This window comes from Panthera pardus, unplaced genomic scaffold (assembly GCF_024362965.1).
Source record: "Panthera pardus isolate Hobbes unplaced genomic scaffold, ASM2436296v1 HiC_scaffold_6, whole genome shotgun sequence".
Lineage (NCBI taxonomy): Eukaryota > Metazoa > Chordata > Mammalia > Carnivora > Felidae > Panthera > Panthera pardus.
Window position 1 is genome coordinate 103973398 of NW_026526991.1, and position 19402 is coordinate 103992799.

General features: G+C 38.2%; 1 protein-coding gene across 2 annotated transcripts in view; it reads right to left on the reverse strand.

The window, feature by feature from the left end:
- KDM5A (lysine demethylase 5A) overlaps positions 1 to 19402 on the reverse strand; it is a 97469-nt gene that overhangs the window by 23470 nt on the left and 54597 nt on the right. For both annotated transcript variants that reach the window (XM_019464910.2, XM_053895828.1), the window contains exons 15-23: positions 18568 to 18749; positions 18081 to 18205; positions 17034 to 17184; positions 15583 to 15697; positions 12369 to 12724; positions 8100 to 8238; positions 5302 to 5481; positions 4550 to 4711; positions 277 to 828 (exon numbers count right to left, since the gene is read on the reverse strand). In XM_019464910.2, coding sequence (XP_019320455.2) covers positions 277 to 828; positions 4550 to 4711; positions 5302 to 5481; positions 8100 to 8238; positions 12369 to 12724; positions 15583 to 15697; positions 17034 to 17184; positions 18081 to 18205; positions 18568 to 18749 — 1962 coding nt within the window. The remainder of the gene's footprint in view (positions 1 to 276; positions 829 to 4549; positions 4712 to 5301; positions 5482 to 8099; positions 8239 to 12368; positions 12725 to 15582; positions 15698 to 17033; positions 17185 to 18080; positions 18206 to 18567; positions 18750 to 19402) is intronic.

Below are 19402 nucleotides of genomic sequence, written 5' to 3' on the forward strand. Positions count from 1 at the left end.
CAATAAAGTTCAACAGTTAGTACAGATTAAATTATTTGGTTATGATGCCAAGGTCCATCTCAATGATATTTCCAGGTACTAGTTCACTAAAATTACCTAGATATATATCTGAAAAAAATTCTACAGTTATATATAGAAAGGTGTTATTGATAACATGGCTACTGGCAACTTACTGTTATTTTCCTCATCAGCCAGTAACATATATTTGATTTACTATTTATACAGTGACAAATATAATCCCATGAAATAAAAAAAGAAAGTAAATCCTAAACTTGCCTGTAAGTCTGGATTGGCAGCTGCTTTCTGGAGTTCTGCACTGATGATCTTTTCAGTTTTTTCTCGAGCTGCCTGTTCCACCATACGCTGGCTCAACACGGACAGTTTGGCTAGGGCAGAGGACAGTTCATCTGTGGCTAGGGCCTGCCGTGCTCTATCTTGCCAACTCATAGCACGTTCTGTCAAACACTGCAGGGCCTCTCCTTCTGGCAAACGTACAGGTAACTTCTGAAGGGATACCAGGAGTGATAGAATAGTCTCTAGCCTTGGCCTTCGAGACCGCATACAAAGAGGGCAAAGGAATTTTACTTCTTTAGCCTGCCAGCTAGATCCTTTTTTTTGGGAACCTGATTTAGGAAGGGGAACACAGCTGTTATGGAACCAGTCTTTGCAGAGCTCACACTGTAGCATAAACCCACTGGCTGTCTTGCGACAAATACAAAATTTTACTTCTTCTATGCGGTCCACCATTGTCATCTTGGCTAGGTTGGCTGCTCTGAGGGAATGCATGGCTTCGATCTCTTTTTGCTCCCGTTCTTTGAAAACTGCCACCTGTATACAACGAACATTTAATTAAAAGGAGTCACGGCAAAATACTCCAAAAATGACAAATCCTCAAAGCTGAGGGATCATCTCCACATTGTGCCCTCATTGTAACAAACCACTGTCCTTTAAAAAAAAAAAAAAAATCAGTTGTCAATCATTTCCCATAATTTGGGTACATTCTTCATTTGTGAAATGAGCAGAGTGCTACCATATTTGACAATGTTTATCAGTAGAGTACTTTGAATTTTTCTATAGGGTGCAATAGGAAAGATAATATGCCCTGGAGTCAGGCAACGTGGGCATGAAGCCTGGCTCTTGGACATCTAGACTAATGATCTGGGCACAAGTTTTATGAATCTCAGTTTTCTGAAAAATGAGAATACCAACCAATCTCGTTTTGTTGTTTTGAGGATTAAGTAAGATAATACATGAAAGTGCCTAATTTGGTATCTTGCACAAGGTAAGTAGTCAATAAATATTCCTTCCCTGGGGGGATAATTTCTATACAAATCAACTTTTCTTTCTAAACAGCTTCTCCAACTCATGTAGAAGTAGAATAACAAAGCGTGATGACCAATTATAACAAGATTTTATGTAACTCACTTTTAAAAAGTAAGTAAAAGCAAACAAAATTTAATTATCGTGAACACTGTCAGTACATTTTCTTTTTTAAACTATGGTAGCTTTGAAACAATTCTGAAATAATTTCCAGTCCTATCAATCTGGCAGGACGGATTTGTTAGGCAGATTTGCTAATAATAAATCATTTCCACTGGCCTCAAAACAAGATCATTTGTAGGCAGAAACAGCCATATCAAGTGACTTAATGTATGTAATTCCCTGCTGTTACATATTGCCCAAACTCATTTTTTATTTCTCTTTACAACCTCAGGCTCCTAGTCTTCTTCACACTTTCCTCCTCCTCTCCAAAAATATCTATCATTCTTGGGGTGTCTGGGTGGCTCAGTAGGTTAAGCATCTGACTTCGGCGCAGGTCATGATCTCATAGTTCTTGAGTTTGAGCCCTGCTTCAGGTAAGCTCGAGCCCCGCTTTGGGTGAGCACAAGCCCCACTTTGAGTGAGCCCCACTTCTCTCTCCCTCTCCCTCTTTCGACCCCTTGTGGGATTCTCTCTCTCTCTCTCTCTCTCTCTCCTTCTCTCTCTGCTCTTCCCTCACTTGTACCCCCCTCTCAAAAAACAAAAACAAAAACACCCATCATTCTAATTAGCTACAAATATTTTGAGCACTCACTATACTATGAATGCTACAAAGAGAAGGGAGATATTTTAAATAGTAGCTGGAATCATTAAATGGATAAAGGGACACCTGGGTGGCACAGTCTGTTAAGCGTCTGATGCTTAATCTCCGCTCAAGTCATGATCTCACTGTTTGTGGGTTCAAGCCCCACATCGGGCTCTGCACTGATGTTGCAGAGCCTGCTTGGGATTCTGTCTCTCCTTCTCTCTGACCCTCTCCCGTTTGTGCATGTGCTCTCTCTCTCTCTCAAAATAAATGAACTTAAAAAAATTAAATAGATACAATTCCTTTTAAAAGCACAGTATTAAATGCTATTAAATTCTAACCCAGTAATCCTATTCCTAAGAGTCAAGTATAGGAAAATAATCTGAAAAAAGGAAAAGGCTTTACAAAGAAGTTCACTTTATTATTATCCATAAGAGTAAATACTTAGAACAATCAAAATATTTGATGTATCAGAGAACTGTTCAGCAAATCATGGACAATTTGAAGGAATATTAGACAACTATTAAAACAATAATAACGAACAGAGATATGGAAAAGACAATTTTAGGGAGGGACCAAAATGATAAACTTTGATTACAAATACAAAAAATGATCCCAGAATGCAAGCTATATTACAAAGCTGTAATCATCAAGACAGTATGGTACTGGCACAAGAACAGACACTCAGATCAACGGAACAGAACAGAGAACCCACAAATGGACCTACAAACGTATGGCCAACTAATCTTTGACAAAGCAGGAAAGAATATTCAATGGAGTAAAGACAGTCTCTTCAGCAAGTGGTGCTGGGAAAACTGGACAGCGACATGCAGAAAAATGAACCTGGACCACTTTCTTATACCATACACAAAAATAAACTCAAAATGGATGAAAGACCTAAATGCAAGACAGAAAGCCATCAAAATCCTAGAGGAGAAAGCAGACGAAAACCTCTTTGACCTTGGCCAAAGCAACTTCTTACTCAATACGTCTCTGGAGACAAGGGAAACAAAAGTAAAAATGAACTATTGGGACCTCATCAAAATAAAAAGTTTCTGGGGTGCCTGGGTGGCTCAGTTGGTTAAGCATCTGACTTCGGCTCAGGTCATGATCTTGCGTTTGTGGGTTCGAGCCCCGTGTCGGGCTCTATGATGATGGCTTAGAGCCTGGAGCCTGCTTCAGATTCTGTGTCTCTCTCTGTCTCTGACCCGTCCCCTGCTCATGCTCTGTATGTATCTCTCTCTCTCTCTCAAAAATAAATAAACATTAAAAAAAATTTTTTTAATAAAAAAATAAAAATAAAAAATAAAGAGCTTCTGCACAGCGAAACAATCAGCAAAACTAAAAGGCAACCAAGGGAATAGAAGGTATTTGCAAATGACACATCAGATAAAGGGTTAGTAGCCAAAATCTATGAACAACTTATCAAACTCAACACCCAAAAAGCAAATAATCCAATGAAGAAATGGGCAAAAGACATGAATAGACACTTCTCCACTTCTCCAAAGACATCCAAATGGCCATCCAACACATGAAAAAATGCTCAACATCACTCATCATCAGGGAAATACAAATCAAAACCACAATGAGAAACCACCTCACACCTGTCAGAATGGCTAAAATTAACAACTCAGGCAACATGTTGGTGAGGATGCGGAGAGAGGCTCTCTTTTGTGCTGCTGGTGGGAAGGCAAACTGGTGCAGCCACTCTGGGAAACAGTATGGAGGTTCCTCAAAAATTAAAAATAGAACTACCCTACGACCCAGCAATTGCACTACTAGGTATTTATCCAAGGGACACAAGTGTGCTGTTTCAAAGGGGAAACCCCAATGTTTATAGCAGCACTATCAACAATAGCCAAAGTATGGAAAGAGCCTAAATGTCCATCGATGGATGAATGGATAAAGAAGATGTGGTATATATGTATGTAATGTAATATTACTCGGCAATCAAAAAGAATGAAATCTTGCCATTTGCAACTTCATGGATAGAACTAGAGGGTATCACGCTAAGTGAAATTAGTCAGAGAAAGACAAATATCATAGGACTTCACTCATTATGAGGACTTTAAGATACAAAACAGATGAACATAAGGGAAGGGAAGCAAAAATAACATAAAAACGGGGGGCGGGGGCACAAAAACGTAAGAGACTCTTAAATATGGAGAACAAACAGAAGGTTACTGGAGGAATGGTGGGAGGGGAGATGGGCTAAATGGGTAAGGGGAATTAAGGAATCTACTCCTGAAATCACTGTTGCACTATATGCTAACTACTAATTTGAAAGTAAATTAAAAAAATAAATAAAAACTTAAAAAATAAAAAATAAACAAATATAAAAAATGAAATACATATATATATAAAGCCAAAGATAATGTTTACAAAACAAAAATAGTTAAGAACATAAAACCAGTGAATCTGCTAATATCTTCACAGAATTTTGTATTCACAAGCAGATTCAAGATGCATTACATAATTTCTTACCACCATGGCTGTATCTCTGGTTTCCTCCAATCCTTCCTCGAGATCACTCAGAGGCTCAAGGTCCAGATCCTTTTCTTTTTCTTTTTCTATTAGTTCTTTTACTTTTTTCCTTCTGTTTTTACCACTCCCATATATACCAATGTCAGTCCGGGGACTCAGCACCTACAAAAATAAAACCAAACACTGAGCTCCAGTTTTTAAAAAATCTTAAAACTGAAAATAATAAAAGGAATCATTTACTGACCATTCATCATGTCCTACACACTTTTCTTACATACTTTATACACATTACCTAATTCAGTCCTCACAACAACCCTCCGTAGTAGGTAGTATTATCTGTATTTTACAAACCAGGGAAACTGAGGCTAAGAAAGGAAACAACTTGCCCAAGGACACAGGGTTAGCAATTAGGGAGCCAGTCCTCAAACGTGAAACTATCTTACTCCAACTATGCTCTTTACGATGTTCAAATGCTCAAGATAAAAAAGATAACGACTATTTAAATTTGTACTTCTGAGAAATAAATCTTTCAATGACAGAATCTATTAGTAACAGAGATAAGATCCAGACTGTATTCTGGACGCAGCAGAAGATGAACTGGAAATAAGTCTGCCTAAAGTTCCACATTTCTAGTCAACATTTGATATCACTTAATAGGAAATCACTTATATAACCATGACCAGATAAACTGAAAACAACCCTCACCAATGAAACTCCTACCTACAGGTGTTAAATTACCAACTATTCTTTACCTGCAACAACGTATGGCTAGAATTCTTCTTAAGAAAGGTCCGCCCTGTCCGTTCTCTCCATGCCCGTGCAGCTGCTACTTGTGACTCTACTTGGGGCAATGCGTCCAGACGCACAGGGATAGGGCGCCCTTTAGCAGACAAGCTTTCCAACTGCTCCAAGTAAGCATAGTTGCTGCCACTCTGAAAAACAAAAGTACACTCTCACACAGCTTGCACTTTCTTATGGAGTCTAGCAATACTGGTCGGAAGATCTTACAAAGAGTTTAGTGTTAAGCTTTTTATTAAATATTATTCTTTAAACCTAATCGTATCTCTTGAACTAACAGAGCCAATGTCGTTTTTAAAAAGTCTGTAAATTCATGTTGTCAAAGTTTTTTTATTTTATTAATTGAGAACAAGTTAAAATGTAAAAACCAGTTCAACAGATAATCTAAAGAACATGTATATAAATACGATCAGGAATGAGGCAAGGAATTTGCTAATAGATGGAAACAGATGTTTAATATCATACCAAACAATGCAATCATCTTTTCTACCATGTGGAAATCAATTGTTCCATTATAGATAAGTTTAATTGCTTTTCTATGGACATAATTCATTTGTATTACTATCGTTTTTAATAATCGACAGAGTTGTAAGATAGCCTGGTCAAACAAAATCTAAGGCGCACACTCCTTCAATGAGATAATCTTGGAGGGTTCACCAGACAATATCCAGTATTCCAGGGAAAGGACATCAGTAATCTCTTTTGCCTATTTCAGTCTTCCAACTTTTCCAAATACTACAAAGCAGTATTTTAGTTCTGATAACCACCTCCATTTTATGTTCTATAAATACAGATGAGAATGGATATTTGCCTAAGTCACATGGTTCGGTATTTATGTGTAATGAAGTCATTATTGTTTTCAGAACTATTACTGCTTTACATTTACTAACTAAATGAATCATTACAAGAGGGGAGAGGGTTAACAAGTAATCCATTACAGTAATTCTGAGTGATAAGATTGGATGAATCTCCAAGCAGACAGGACACGTAACCATTCCTACAAGAAACTGTATATATACCCTTAACATTCATTGTTATTCAGAGGCTCTGAATGAAGGAAAGGCATAGTTACGTGCTAAACAGACATTCTAATAAAAAGTTAGTTCCTATCTATTAAATGACTCATTTGCCTAAAAATTCATTTGGAAAGTTACACTGAAACATGTGGAAAAATAAATAAGCAAGAAACTTCAGTGAATTTTTTTTTCTTTAAAGTAGGCTCCAGCTCCCAACAGGGGTCTTGAACTCACAACCCCCAAGATCAAAAGTCCCATGTTCCACCAACTGAGCCAACCAGGTGCATCAACTTAAGACAATTTTTACAAAGAATATGGGAAGGTTCTAGCCCTAAGAGATATTAAAATGGTATAATTAAAATCACTGTGGACTAGGATTAAAGAATAGCAAACTGGAAAAGAAAAGAAAGCTCAAATACAGATATGGTTGACAAATACCATGTTTACTAGTACTCCTTGTGCCCAGCTATAGCTGTTTGACTACAGAATATCTCCTGGCTAAGGCTTGACAGAGCCTGCTCCCAAACTATGTATCTTAAAGAAGAGTCTGCCTGTCAACAGAAGTTGTCCACTTACTTAGAATCTACAAGTCCATCTCCCCACTGAAGGGAGGGCTTAGTGGAGGAAAAGTCCTCTAAATGACAGAGGAAACACATGGCAGCCACCTACACTTGGAGACTTGGTCCAGCAGTCATAAACAGCCAACTAAGGGTTATCAGACATTCGAGGACAACCAACTTCCTGAAATAGGTTAAAGATGAAACAGAGGAGCTGCCCTAATGAAAACACAGGTAATTTTTAAAATAGCATAGAAAAAGTGCGGCTAACCAGCTCCCAGAAAAAATCAACTTAAAACAAAGTAAAATAGAAGTCATTAGAACTTGACAACTACAGTATGTTCTCTCTTAAGTTTAGTAGAATTGGTTTCCTTTTATTTGGATATAGTTCTACAAAAAAGAGTAGGTATACCCTCAATACTAAAAATGCTGCCAGGTTTTTATAATTCAGGAGGAATTTTATATATTCAAATACAGTTTCATCTCTAGCCCTTATTTCATTGTTTTAATTTTCTTTTTTCTTTTAGAGAGAGAGAGTGTGTAAGTGGGGTGAAGGAAGCAGAGGGAGAGAGAGAATCTTCAGCAGGCTTCACGCTCAGCATGGAGCCTGACACAGGGCTTGATCCCGCAACCCTGGATCATGACCTGAGCCAAAATCAAGAGCTGAATGCTCAACTCACTGAGGCACCTCATTATAGTTTGTTTTAAATTAAAATGTATATGTCTTTCTAATTAGAGAATATGCTATTTTGAGGGCCTGGATACTACCTTTACACCCTTCCCTCACATTTCTGCTCCCAAACAACTAGAATAGTACCATGAGTGTTATGGGGTTCAGCAAATATTAATTCCATTTTCTTTTTGCTGCCTCTTATTTTAAAGTAATTTGTGCACATGGCAAAGATTCAAAGAATACAGCAGGGAATAAACTCCCTACTGCTAAGAGTTAAATAAATAGCTAATTCTGTCATCTTTCACAGCAGGAAGTCAACAAAACAAGTTAAAGTTTAAATAGGTAATATTTACTTTGAATGATAGAATCAGATGGAAGAACAATTGAATTTTAAGTACTATCATTATTTTATTCTGGTTATTCTATTCTAAAAAATTATAGGCTTAAAGAATTCATCTGTGAGACAGCATTACCCAAATGGTAGGATAACTCAAGAGGCTCCTTACCTGAATAGCTTCTACTTTCGCTGTCCATTCTCGAGCCTTTTGTAAGGCCTCTTTTAGGGACAACACATTGGGTAGAAAGGCTGGAATGTTCTTGGCTTCATTCACTATGCTTTCTAAACTTGCCACACTGTGCCTTGGTCTAAAAAAAACCACAAAAACAGGGTAGATGCATGAGGAAAAGTCAAACTGCTACCAACATTTAAATCACATTTTAGAATGTGCAGAGAACTTTCATATACATGATTTTACTTCTTACCACAATTCTATAAGGAAGGCAAAGCAGCGATTTTATTTCCAATTTACAAATAAGAAACCCTTAGCTCAAAAATCAATTTACCCCCAAAGTCATTTAATACAGTGAATGGCACAGCCGAAATACTGATTCAGAATGAATCTCAGATCCCATGCTCTTTTCACTATAGTAAATTGCATCTATTTTAGTACTCCACAATATCTGAAATTGTCAGAGATGCATATTAGACAGCAATGTAGAAAGCAATAGTCTAGAAGTCCATTAATATTGACCATATACATTTAATTCAACTGCATTCAAGAATACCTAGTTACAAAAAAGATGAATAAAATAGACCTTATCCTCAACTAATCAGAATACAAGATAAAAATTAAACCTGTACTGGGGATGAAGAACAAATTAGTATAGGCTCATCAAAATGGGATGTCGTGTTTAATTCTGCTTAGGGGAGCTGAGAAGGGCCTTGAGGGGCGCTTAAAGAATTTATTTTATCAAGTAGAATGTTAAAGAAAAAAAACCAGGAATATAATGAACAAACACAGGAAGACACATTTAAAAATAAGTTAGTGGTCCAGGGCAGCCTAATTGGCTCGATGAGTAGAGCATGCAACTCTTGATCTCAGGGCCATGAGTTGAAGCCCCACGTTGGAGGTAGAGATTATTTTAAAAATAATAAAAAAAATTTAAAAAATTAAGTTAGTAGCCCAGTTTAAGATGGGGGCTGGCGTGAGGATGGAGGTAGAACAGGAATAGGAGTAAGGGCAGGAAGTAGGAGAACATGACCGGAAAGATAGATACAAACTGATATAAGCGGTCTTGACAGCCATGAATTTCACTATGAAAGCAACAGGAAGCTACTGAGGGTGGGAATAGTTTCATCATATAGAAATCCTACTATATGCTCATGAAACTTTTCAATCTTGTGGTGGAGGGGGATTATTAATACACAGTTATGATGCACTGTAAGATGCTATCAGAATATATAGTCGGAGGACCTAAACTGACTTGGCAGGTGAAGGAAGGCTTCCCAGAAGTGACCTCTAAAGTTTATCCTTTTTTAATAGGAGTGAGTCAGGAAAGCTGGGACCAGAGGCAGGGTAGGGGTATACCACAGGGGCTGGGCAGAAGGGAAGAATGTTCCACAGGAAAACAAAATAAGCATGTGCAAAGGTCCAGAGACAAGAAAGAACATGGCATGTCTGAAGAAAGCAAGTGGGGATCACTATGTTTGGAACACAGAATGCAAAGAAGATAGGCAAGGGATGAGGCTAGATCCTAAAGCAAGAGGCTAAATTACAGATGGCCTTATGAATCAGGTTAAGGAGTCTAAATTTCATCCCAAGGAGAATGGGAAACACTGAAGGGCTTTAAACAAGACAAGCCATACCTATATTTTAGGAAAATACGAGTTGCAATGTAGAGAATGGGTTAGAGAAGAGTGAGGTCACTGAGGTCACAGAACCTGTTGCTATGATTTAGGCCAGCTATGACAGCACCCAAAAGAAGAATGAAAGTGAGAAACATTGAGGAAATATAATCAACATGACTTGGTAGTTAACTGAGTTTGAGGGTAAGGAAGTGGAAAGGAAAGGTTAAAGTTAATTTCCAAAGTACTGGCTTATGTATGAATGAATCCAATTTTGGATTTGGGGAATCTGAGGTACCAACAGGACATCCAATGGAATTATCTAATAAGTAGATGATATCTATGAAATATATCTGTTATACATGAGATTTTGGAGTTAATCAGTATAAAGAGGACAAATGGAGCCAAGAAATTAGATGAAATTTCCAGGGAGATGTACACAGTGAAAAAAAGAAGTGGTCTACACCAGAATCTTGAGGAAAGCTTTTATTTAAGAGGCAGGGGAAAAAAGGCCAAAAGCGAAGAAGGGTATTGAGAAAATAATGGTCAGTAATCAATCAATGCTAAGACGTGAAGAATATTATAGATGTGTTTCAAAAAGATAACTTTATCCATTCAGAAGATGTGGTTTACATATACAATGGAATACTACTTGGCAATGAGGAAGAATGAAATCATGCCATTTACAACAATGTAGATGGAACTGGAGGATATTATGCTAAATGAAATAAGTCATTCAGAGAAAGATTTCATATGTTTTCACTCACATGTGGAACTTGGGAAACTTAAGACCAGGGGAGAAGGGAAGGGGAAAAAATAGTTTCAAACAGAGAGGGAGGGAGGCAAACCACAAGAGACTCTTAAATACAGAAAACAAACTGAGGATTGATGGCAGAGATTGGGGGAGAAGGGAAATGGGTGATGGGCATTGAGAAAGGCACTTGTTGGGATGAGCCCTGGGTGTTGTATCTAAGCAATGAATCATAGGGAATCTACCCCCGAAGCCAAGAGCACACTGCAAACACTGTATATTAGCTAACTTGACAATAAATATTTAAAAACAAACAACTACAACAAAACCCCCAAAAAGATAATCTTGACAGGAGTAAGAAAACAAAAGATTCTTCTTCCCACTATCCCCATCAAATTCCATCACCCTCTATTTTCTAATTTTATTTTCTTCATGACACTAATTATCTGAAATTTACTCATCCATTTATACACTCACTTATTCACTTGTCTCTTGGCTCTCCCCACTAGAATGTTGGCTCTATTTTAGAGCAGGGACTCTGTGTGCTTTTCCCTACTGTCTCTATAGCACTGAGAAACAGTGCCTGGCATGTAGCGGCTACTCCACGAATACTTACTGAATTGCAAAGATTAAGGGAAAATACAAGAGTACTGTAACTAGGTCAGTGACAGTGAAGACAGATATGAAAGACATTTTGGAGGCAAACTCACTAAAACTTGGTGACTGATTAAATGTAGAAAAATGAGAGAAAAAGTTTTCACATATTACTACCGCCAAATTTTCATTCTGTAGACTACAGTAAGTTGCATCAGGTATACCAAATTATAGTTTTGCATTCCACAGTTATTTAGTTTTTCCCATTTCATATGCTCCTGGAATTGTCATGAATCTGAAGACACTGAATAGTTTCAAAGGAAAAAAAGCTATGGATACATTTTAGTATGTATTCTCCATGGCATCTGGAGAGCAAAATATCCAGCAAAAATACATGCAGCCTTTTCTTGGCAAAACAAAACTGTGTTCATTATTCATTAAATCATCTAAGGCTTTTCCTATCATCTGCATTCAAAATAAGTAGCTGGCAAAGTAGTTAAGTACATGAAGACTTTGGAATGAAGTGGAAAAGGCTTCAAATTTGAGCTGTGTTAAGAACTATGTGATCTAAGTATCCCCGGTTCCTCATCCTCACATGAGAAATTGTGTATCAATTTTAGCTGAAGAAATACTTTAATAAAGGACATTAGTTCTTACATAATTATGAAATTAGTTGATACACAAATATGATGAATGCTTTACTGAAATCTCACAAATCCAATGGGGTGCCAATGCTAATGCAACTTAACGTTTTCTTCCCCTTCTTTCTCTTTCCCACTACTTTCCTGCATAAATCCTCTACTCCAGGGAAGCCCATTTAACTTTTGTCACCAAAACACAATTTAGCTTATGACATTTCTCCTACCTCCCTTCCACTTCAATCGCACTCATGCTTCAAGTCTCTACCTAAGTTCTTTCTTTTCTCTCCAGCTTCTCTTCTGAGCACCCAAGCTAACACTGACCTCTCCTCTAAACTCCTGTTGCATTTTTCTGTACCTCTCAGTTAACAGTAACATATGGTGGTGAGCTTTACATTTCTTAGCTCTGAAATACAGCATAGGTAATGGAAAGTTCTAAACAAAATACTACTTTGTGTCACCTAAAGTACCTAGCAAAGTACTCTGCACTAGAGTGCACACAATATTTGAAAACTGTTTATGTGCAGACCTATTCGATAATTTAGTGATTGATCAGGGAAGGCACAAAACATCTAAATATTTAATGAAATAGAACCTTATGTTCCTCCTTCGGTTCTACTCTGACTTCGTTATTAAAGAGGCAACAGTCATCAATATATGTGTTCACCTTGCCTGCAGGCAGACCTTAGCCTTTTCTTCCCACCGCTCAGAGACTGTAAGGAGCTCCTGTAGTTCAGCCATTGCCTTCTCCACAGCATGGTGGGGTGCCAACCCCACCCCAGAGTCTATCAGTTTCTTCATGACATCCAAAGTGACCTGCTGTGGATCTGACAGGGTCAGTCTTACTTCATCCAACCATCGAGCCTGCTGTAGCTCTTGCTTTAGTCGTGCTAATTCAGGTAGCTCCACATAGAGACTAGAACCCATGTCTATCAACATTTGGAGTTTGGAAGAATCTGGGGTTTCATCCATCATGGCCTCTTGAGCACGTTCATGAAACTCTTCCACATCATCCAGGAGATTCTGAAAAAGTAAAAAAAAAAAAAACAAAAAACAAAACCACCAAATTTAAAAGATACAAAATGAGGGGCGCCTGGGTGGCTCAGTCAGTTGAGTGTCCGACTTCGGCTCAGGTCATGATTTCACGGTCTGTGGGTTCAAGCCCCGTGTCAGGCTCTGCACTGACAGCTCAGAGCTTGGAGCCTGCTTCCGATCCTGTGTCTCCCTCTCTGCCCCTCCCCCACTTTCACTTTGTCTCACTCTGTCACTCAAAAAATAAATAAATGGAAATAAATGGAAAAAAAATTTTTTTTTAAAGAAATAAAAAATAAAAGATACAAAATGAGTATGGAATATAGCTCAGGCAAACTAACTCTAGATTATCTAATAATTTCACCATTATAGCACCAAATAGATACGATAGTAAAAAACGTAAATATCATAAATATGCTTCTCTGTAATTACTTACCTTCTTCCTTTTAAAATACGACTCATTCAGGGGCGCCTGGGTGGCTCAGTCGGTTGAGCGGCCGACTTCAGCTCAGGTCATGATCTCACGGCCCCGTGAGTTTGAGCCCCGCATCAGGCTCTGTGCTGACAGCTCAGAGCCTGGAGCCTGTTTCAGATTCTGTGTCTCCCTCTCTCTGACCCTCCCCCATTCATGCTCTGTCTCTCTCTGTCTCAAAAATAAATAAACGTTAAAAAAAAAAAAATTCTATAAAAAAAATAAAAAAAAATACGACTCATTCAAAAAAACTTTTAAATTTTTTTTAAATGTGTATTCTTGAGAGAGAGAGAGAGAGAGAGAGAGAGCGAGCGCATGAGCGGGGGAGGGGCAGAGCGAGAGGGAGACACAGACTCTGAAGCTGGCAGCACAGAACCTGATGTGGGGCTCAAACTCACGAGTCGCAAGATCATGACCTGAGCTGAAGTCGGACACTTAACCCTGAGCCACGGAGGCGCTCCAATTCAAAAAATATTTAAAGACTGCAGACTTAGATATAGCCACTGTTTTAAGTGCACAATATTAAAACATACAGTCCTTTGTCTTCAAGGAACGCATTTTAATCTAAATAGCCAGACACTGAATACGTGAATGAAATGTTTCAGTTCGTTTTAAATGCTAGGAGAACAAAATAGAACACAATAGAGAATGACCAGAGGAGGAGGGCATACTACATTGCAATGGTGGTCACAGAAAACAGATGAACTGAAACTAAAATAAGGAGACGGAAGTGGGAACTATAAGAAGATCTGGAAGAAGAGCAGTTCAGGCAGGGCAAGTAATAACTGCAAAAGCTCTTAAAGAGAAATGAGCTTGCTGTCTTGCTCATCTGGATGAGTGGATGATGAGAAGCAAAGTGGAGAATGTAGTTTAAAAATAAGCAGAGGTCAGATTACACAGTGCCCTGTAGATTATGAATTTAGATTTCATTCTAATGGCTTTGAGGAAGCACTGGAGAATTTAACCACAAATAAATGATATGATTTGATTTATATTTTACACAATCATTCTGGCTACCAAATAAAAAATCAACTATCAAGGACAAGAGAAGAAGAAAGGAGGTGAGTTAAGAGGCTATTACAGTAACCTAAGGCCTAGAATCTAGTGGTTCAGAGCAGTTTAAGCAATGGTCATGATGATAAATGGTTCACTCTGGGATACATTTTGAAGATAAAACAGCACTTGTTTAGAGACTGGTTGTAGGGTAATAAGGGAAATAAAGGAATCAAGGATTTTGACTCATTAAAAGGCTTTTAAGATTACTTCAGTCTGCCAAAGGGATATGGAGAGTATGCCACTGGACGTACAAGCCTGTAGGAAAGAACAAAGGCACTAAGAACTGGTGATCTGGGAATCAGATCAGATTTGTTTAATGTCACTAAACAAGTAAGATGTCAAGACCTAGACTAAAGAAAGGGCTGAGGCTCCGAACATACTCCACAATTAGAAGTCAAGCCAAGGAGAAAACAAACAGCAAAGAAGACTAAAGAGAAGGAGTTGTGAATAACCTAGAAAACCAAAGAGTGTGATGTCACAGATGTTTAGAGAAGAAAGTCTCTCAGATAGCAAAGTGTGGTTAACTATCAAAATGCTCCCACAACAAGGAATAAAGCAAAAACACAATTGATACTAAATTTCACAAGCTGATAACCTTGATAAAAACCATTTCAGATATCCTGCCCATGGCCAAATCACAAACCACCACCATGAACTATCAAAGGAATACTAACTACACAAATTAATGTATTTGATATATACTTTTGAGATTTTACAAATTCAAGAAACCATCAGGACTCTAGTAATTTCAGAGCTCATATTTTTAAAAGCTCATGAACTAATAACTTACTGAAACATTTAGATTCTTTTAATGATTTTCTTGCATTTCAATTTTATCTATGCCAGATAGGGATTCTGATCTAAAATTAAAACAGAAAAAAATTCTAAACTAATTACTCTTGGTTCCAGAATCTTAAAGGGAGTATTAAAGACTAAGAACTAAACCAAGGAATTCTTTTTTTTTTTTAAGTTTATTTATTTTGAGAGAGAGAGAGAGAGAGAGAGAGAGAGAGAGAGAGAGAAAGCAGGGGAGGGCAGAGAAAGAGGGAGAGAGAGAATCCCAAGCAGGGTCTGAACTGTCACCACAGAGCCCGATGTGGGGCTCAAACCCATCAACCGTGAGATCATGACCTGAGCAGAAATCAAGAGTTGAATGCCTAACTGACTGAGCCACCCAGGTGCCCCTAAACCAAAGGATTCTTACTGTCAGCAGTAAGAGAAACAGAACAAAAAACTAGTCTAGACACAGTATTTTATCTGCCCAAAACAGAAACCCATACTACAAAGGTTATTACCCAAGAAAAGAAACGTAATACTCCACCTTTACTTGTCGAGCTTGGCTGATGACACATGGAAGACTAAAAAGTTGTTGGACAAAGGCCTTCAATTCTTCCACTGTCAGTTTGGTCCGAGTCCTCCCACTATCTGGGCTCTGCCTGATGTGAAATAATATTGAGACATAAGTAAGAAAAATTCATAGTCATCTGATATCAAAGGGGCTTCTAGTCTCTCTAGAATTCTAACCCAAGCAACCCCAGAATATGAGTGTTTGAGAGGTTCCACTGTAATGCTGATCACCTCCAAATCAGGTATTTACCTCTTTAGTTAATGGCTCAAAGATTCAATACTCCAAGTTGTAGTTCCTCCAATCTTACAAGTGTTAAACATTTCAAACAGTTAATCAATTCCTCAGATCAAAATATTATGTTCATTAATAAAACTAAATCTTCTACCTCAAAAAGCTTAAAATGTGGAACAAGGGCACCTTTAACTTAGGAGACAATAAACCCTCTGAAACATATTCAGAACTGTATGTGTATGTGCATTTTTCTAAGAAAAGGGTCTCTAAGCTTTTGCCAGATTCTCCGAGAGGGTTAGTGACCCAATGACAGCTGAAGATTCACTGACCAACATCTTTAAGAAAGATTCTCTAATGAAATGGTAAATAAAAAATATACAAAGTAATTTTAAAACCCAATGTGAAGTGCAACAGAAGAACCTGTTCAGATACCAGGAATGTGTTGGAATGAATACAAAACAATACCACAGAAAATTTAACACATATAAATGACATTAAATCAAGGGCGCATACTTCTACACTCCTTAATAACAGCCTTTCCTGCATCCATCAAGGTTAGTCTTTGCTGCCACCTGCCTTCAGCATGTAGTATCATTTATTTATTTACAAATATTTATTGCACACCTATTATATGCCAGGCATTGTGCTAAGCACAAGAAATAAAGCAATGAAAAAATGAATAAAAAATCTCCAACATCCTAGTCTCACACATGTTCTAGTGGGCCTGGGAAACAGTAGAAGAGATAATGAGTTAGTATATCAGGAGGTGACTGGGCTAGGAGAAAAACAAAACAGGAAAAAAGAGTAAAAAGGTTGCAACTTTATAAAGGTTGTCAGAGCAAGTTTCTTCAAGAATGTGTCATCTGAAAAAGACCTGAAAGAAGTGAGGGACAAGCCACCTGGATAGCAGGGAAGGCCTGTGAAGGCCCTAAGGAGAACCGTGCCCAGTGTGTAGGAAAAGCAGAAAGGGGAAGAAGACTGCAGAGTGAAGCAAGAAAGAAGGGAGAGTAGTAGGGGTTTAAGATTGGGACATGACTGGAGGAGAAAGGGAAATGGCCACAAGAGATCAAAGATTAAATAGAGGGCCTTGTGAGCCAGTTAAAATTCTGGCTTCTACACTGAAAGAAAAACAAACAAGACCAAAAAACCCACAAGAAACCACTGGGGAACCCAACTCTTCTTCATAGTCTTACCTGTGCTTCTGCTTTTTGCTGAGAAGCAGCTGAGCCACAGAGGCACAGGTCTCCGCTTCTTTTACAGCATCCCTGAGCTTTCTAAAGAGATCATTCTCTGGGTATTTCCTATCCTCAGCATCTTCCAGCATTACTCGTAATTCAATCAAATCTGTAAGAATAAAACCGTATGCTATAACCACAGACATAAAAAGCCATTTAAAAATGTTAACCAACCCCTCTCAAGTTAGTCCTCAACCTATCAGAAGAATCATCGCAGCTGGGAAAATCTCACCAATGCAATTAAAAGCTTATGAGCAGATGCTCATTCCTAATCCTTATGGATGATTTCTCTCAGGTAAGGTTAATTCCTCGTTCTTTTTTTTTTAATGTTTTATTTATTTGAGAGAGACAGAGAGAGAGAGAGAGCGAGCATGCATGCAAGCAGGGGAGGGGCAGAGAGAGAGGGACAGACAGAGAATCCCAAGCAATGTCTAGACACTTAACTGACTGAGCCACCCAGCCGCCCCTGCAATTCCTTGTTCTTAATTAGCCTTCAGTGTTAGTCCACTGGTAACAATGGCTCCCCAAAATACATATGTATTGCCAGTTAGCCATCTGTCCCATTTTATATTAACTTTTGATGTAAGAGAAGATTCTCAAATAGAAAACTAAATCTTAAGTCAGTCAACCAATCCATTAGTCTCAAATCTTAAATGAAGCCTAAGATTTTTTCTTAATAGAAAAACACATAAAACAAAACAAGGCCTCTTTCTTTTTTTTTTTTTTAATTTTTTTTTTTTAATGTTTATTTATTTTTGAGACAGAGAGAGACAGAGCATGAACAGGGGAGGAGCAGAGAGAGAGGGAGACACAGAATCCGAAACAGGCTCCAGACTCTGAGCTGTCAGCACAGAGCCCAACACGGGGCTCGAACTCACGGACCGTGAGATCATGACCTGAGCCAAAGTCGGACGCTTAACCGACCAAGCCACCCAGGCGCCCCACAAGGCCTCTTTCAATGTGACAGTAATTTCAGTGTATGCATACAAAAGGAGGATACTTAACCTTTCTTGTGGTTGAAGTTGGCAGATAATGCTTCTGTAACACGGCTGACCCAAGTGTCATAAGATTGTGCCCTGACTTTCACACCGTATAGCAGAGAAGGGAGGTCTTCTAATGGATAGCGGTATCTAAAAACAAAGAGAAACAAACAAAACACAGAAATAAAAACTTGAAAATCCAACAATAACTTGAAAATAAATTTTAAACATAATCAGTTTAATACAATGATGAGGGGAATGGGGCCTTAAAAAAATCAAAGTTGTCCATAGAGGTTTAATGTAGGGAGAGACAGGGAATATATGAAATCAACTGATAAAAAAAAATAACTCCAGTTGCCAAGTTTAGAGCCAACTTTAAAGGACTGGTCCACAGCAGGGAGGCAGAGAGACAAGGAAAAGTCACCAGTCTACACATGGGGAAGGGAAATTACAAAGAACAATGCCCTTGGTTTTCAAAGAATTAACAAGTTTTACAAGAAACTTATGGATACCTAAGACACTTCTTCTGCATGGGGCAGGGGCACAGATCAGCTGGATGGTAGAGACACACAAGCCGCTCAGGATTACAGGAGCATGTCAGAGCAGAGAGAAAACATGTGGTTCTGCACGCTGAACACTGTCGCTCATCATCAGGAACAAGTTCAAACACCTCTTCTTCCGACATCAGCACACCCTGAAATACAATTCATGTCACTACATCAAATCTTTCTATCTCTCAAGCATCAAAGACCTTCAAGTTATTAAATTTTTTTCTTACAAGGAAAAATGATGCCCCATTAATGACACAGGTTAAACCTGAAATGGGACCATACCACAAGAACTTACTTCATGAGTCTCCACCAATGTATAAGCACACTTCAGAGATACTGTGGGTTTGGTTCCAGACCATGGCAATAAAACAACTATCACAACAGAACAAGTCAAATAAATTTTCTGGTTTCTCAGCAAATATATGTTATATTTACACCATACTGTAGTCCATTAAGCGTGCAACAGTATTGTGTCTGAAAAAGCAATGTACACACCTTAATTAAAAAATCCTTTGCTGCTAAAAAATGCTCAACATCATCTAAGCTTTCAGGAGGTTATAATCTTTTTGCTGATGGAGGGTCTTGCCTCGATGTTCATCAGACTGTTAACTGATCAGGGTGGTGGTTGCTTAAGATTGGAGTGGCCGTTATAATTTCTTAAAACAATGGAGTCACATCAATTGTCTCTTTCACGTGTGACTTCTCTTAGCATATGATGCTATTTGACAGCATGTTATTCACAATTAGGACTTCTTTCAAAATATGAGTCCATCCTCTCAAACACTGCCACTGCTTT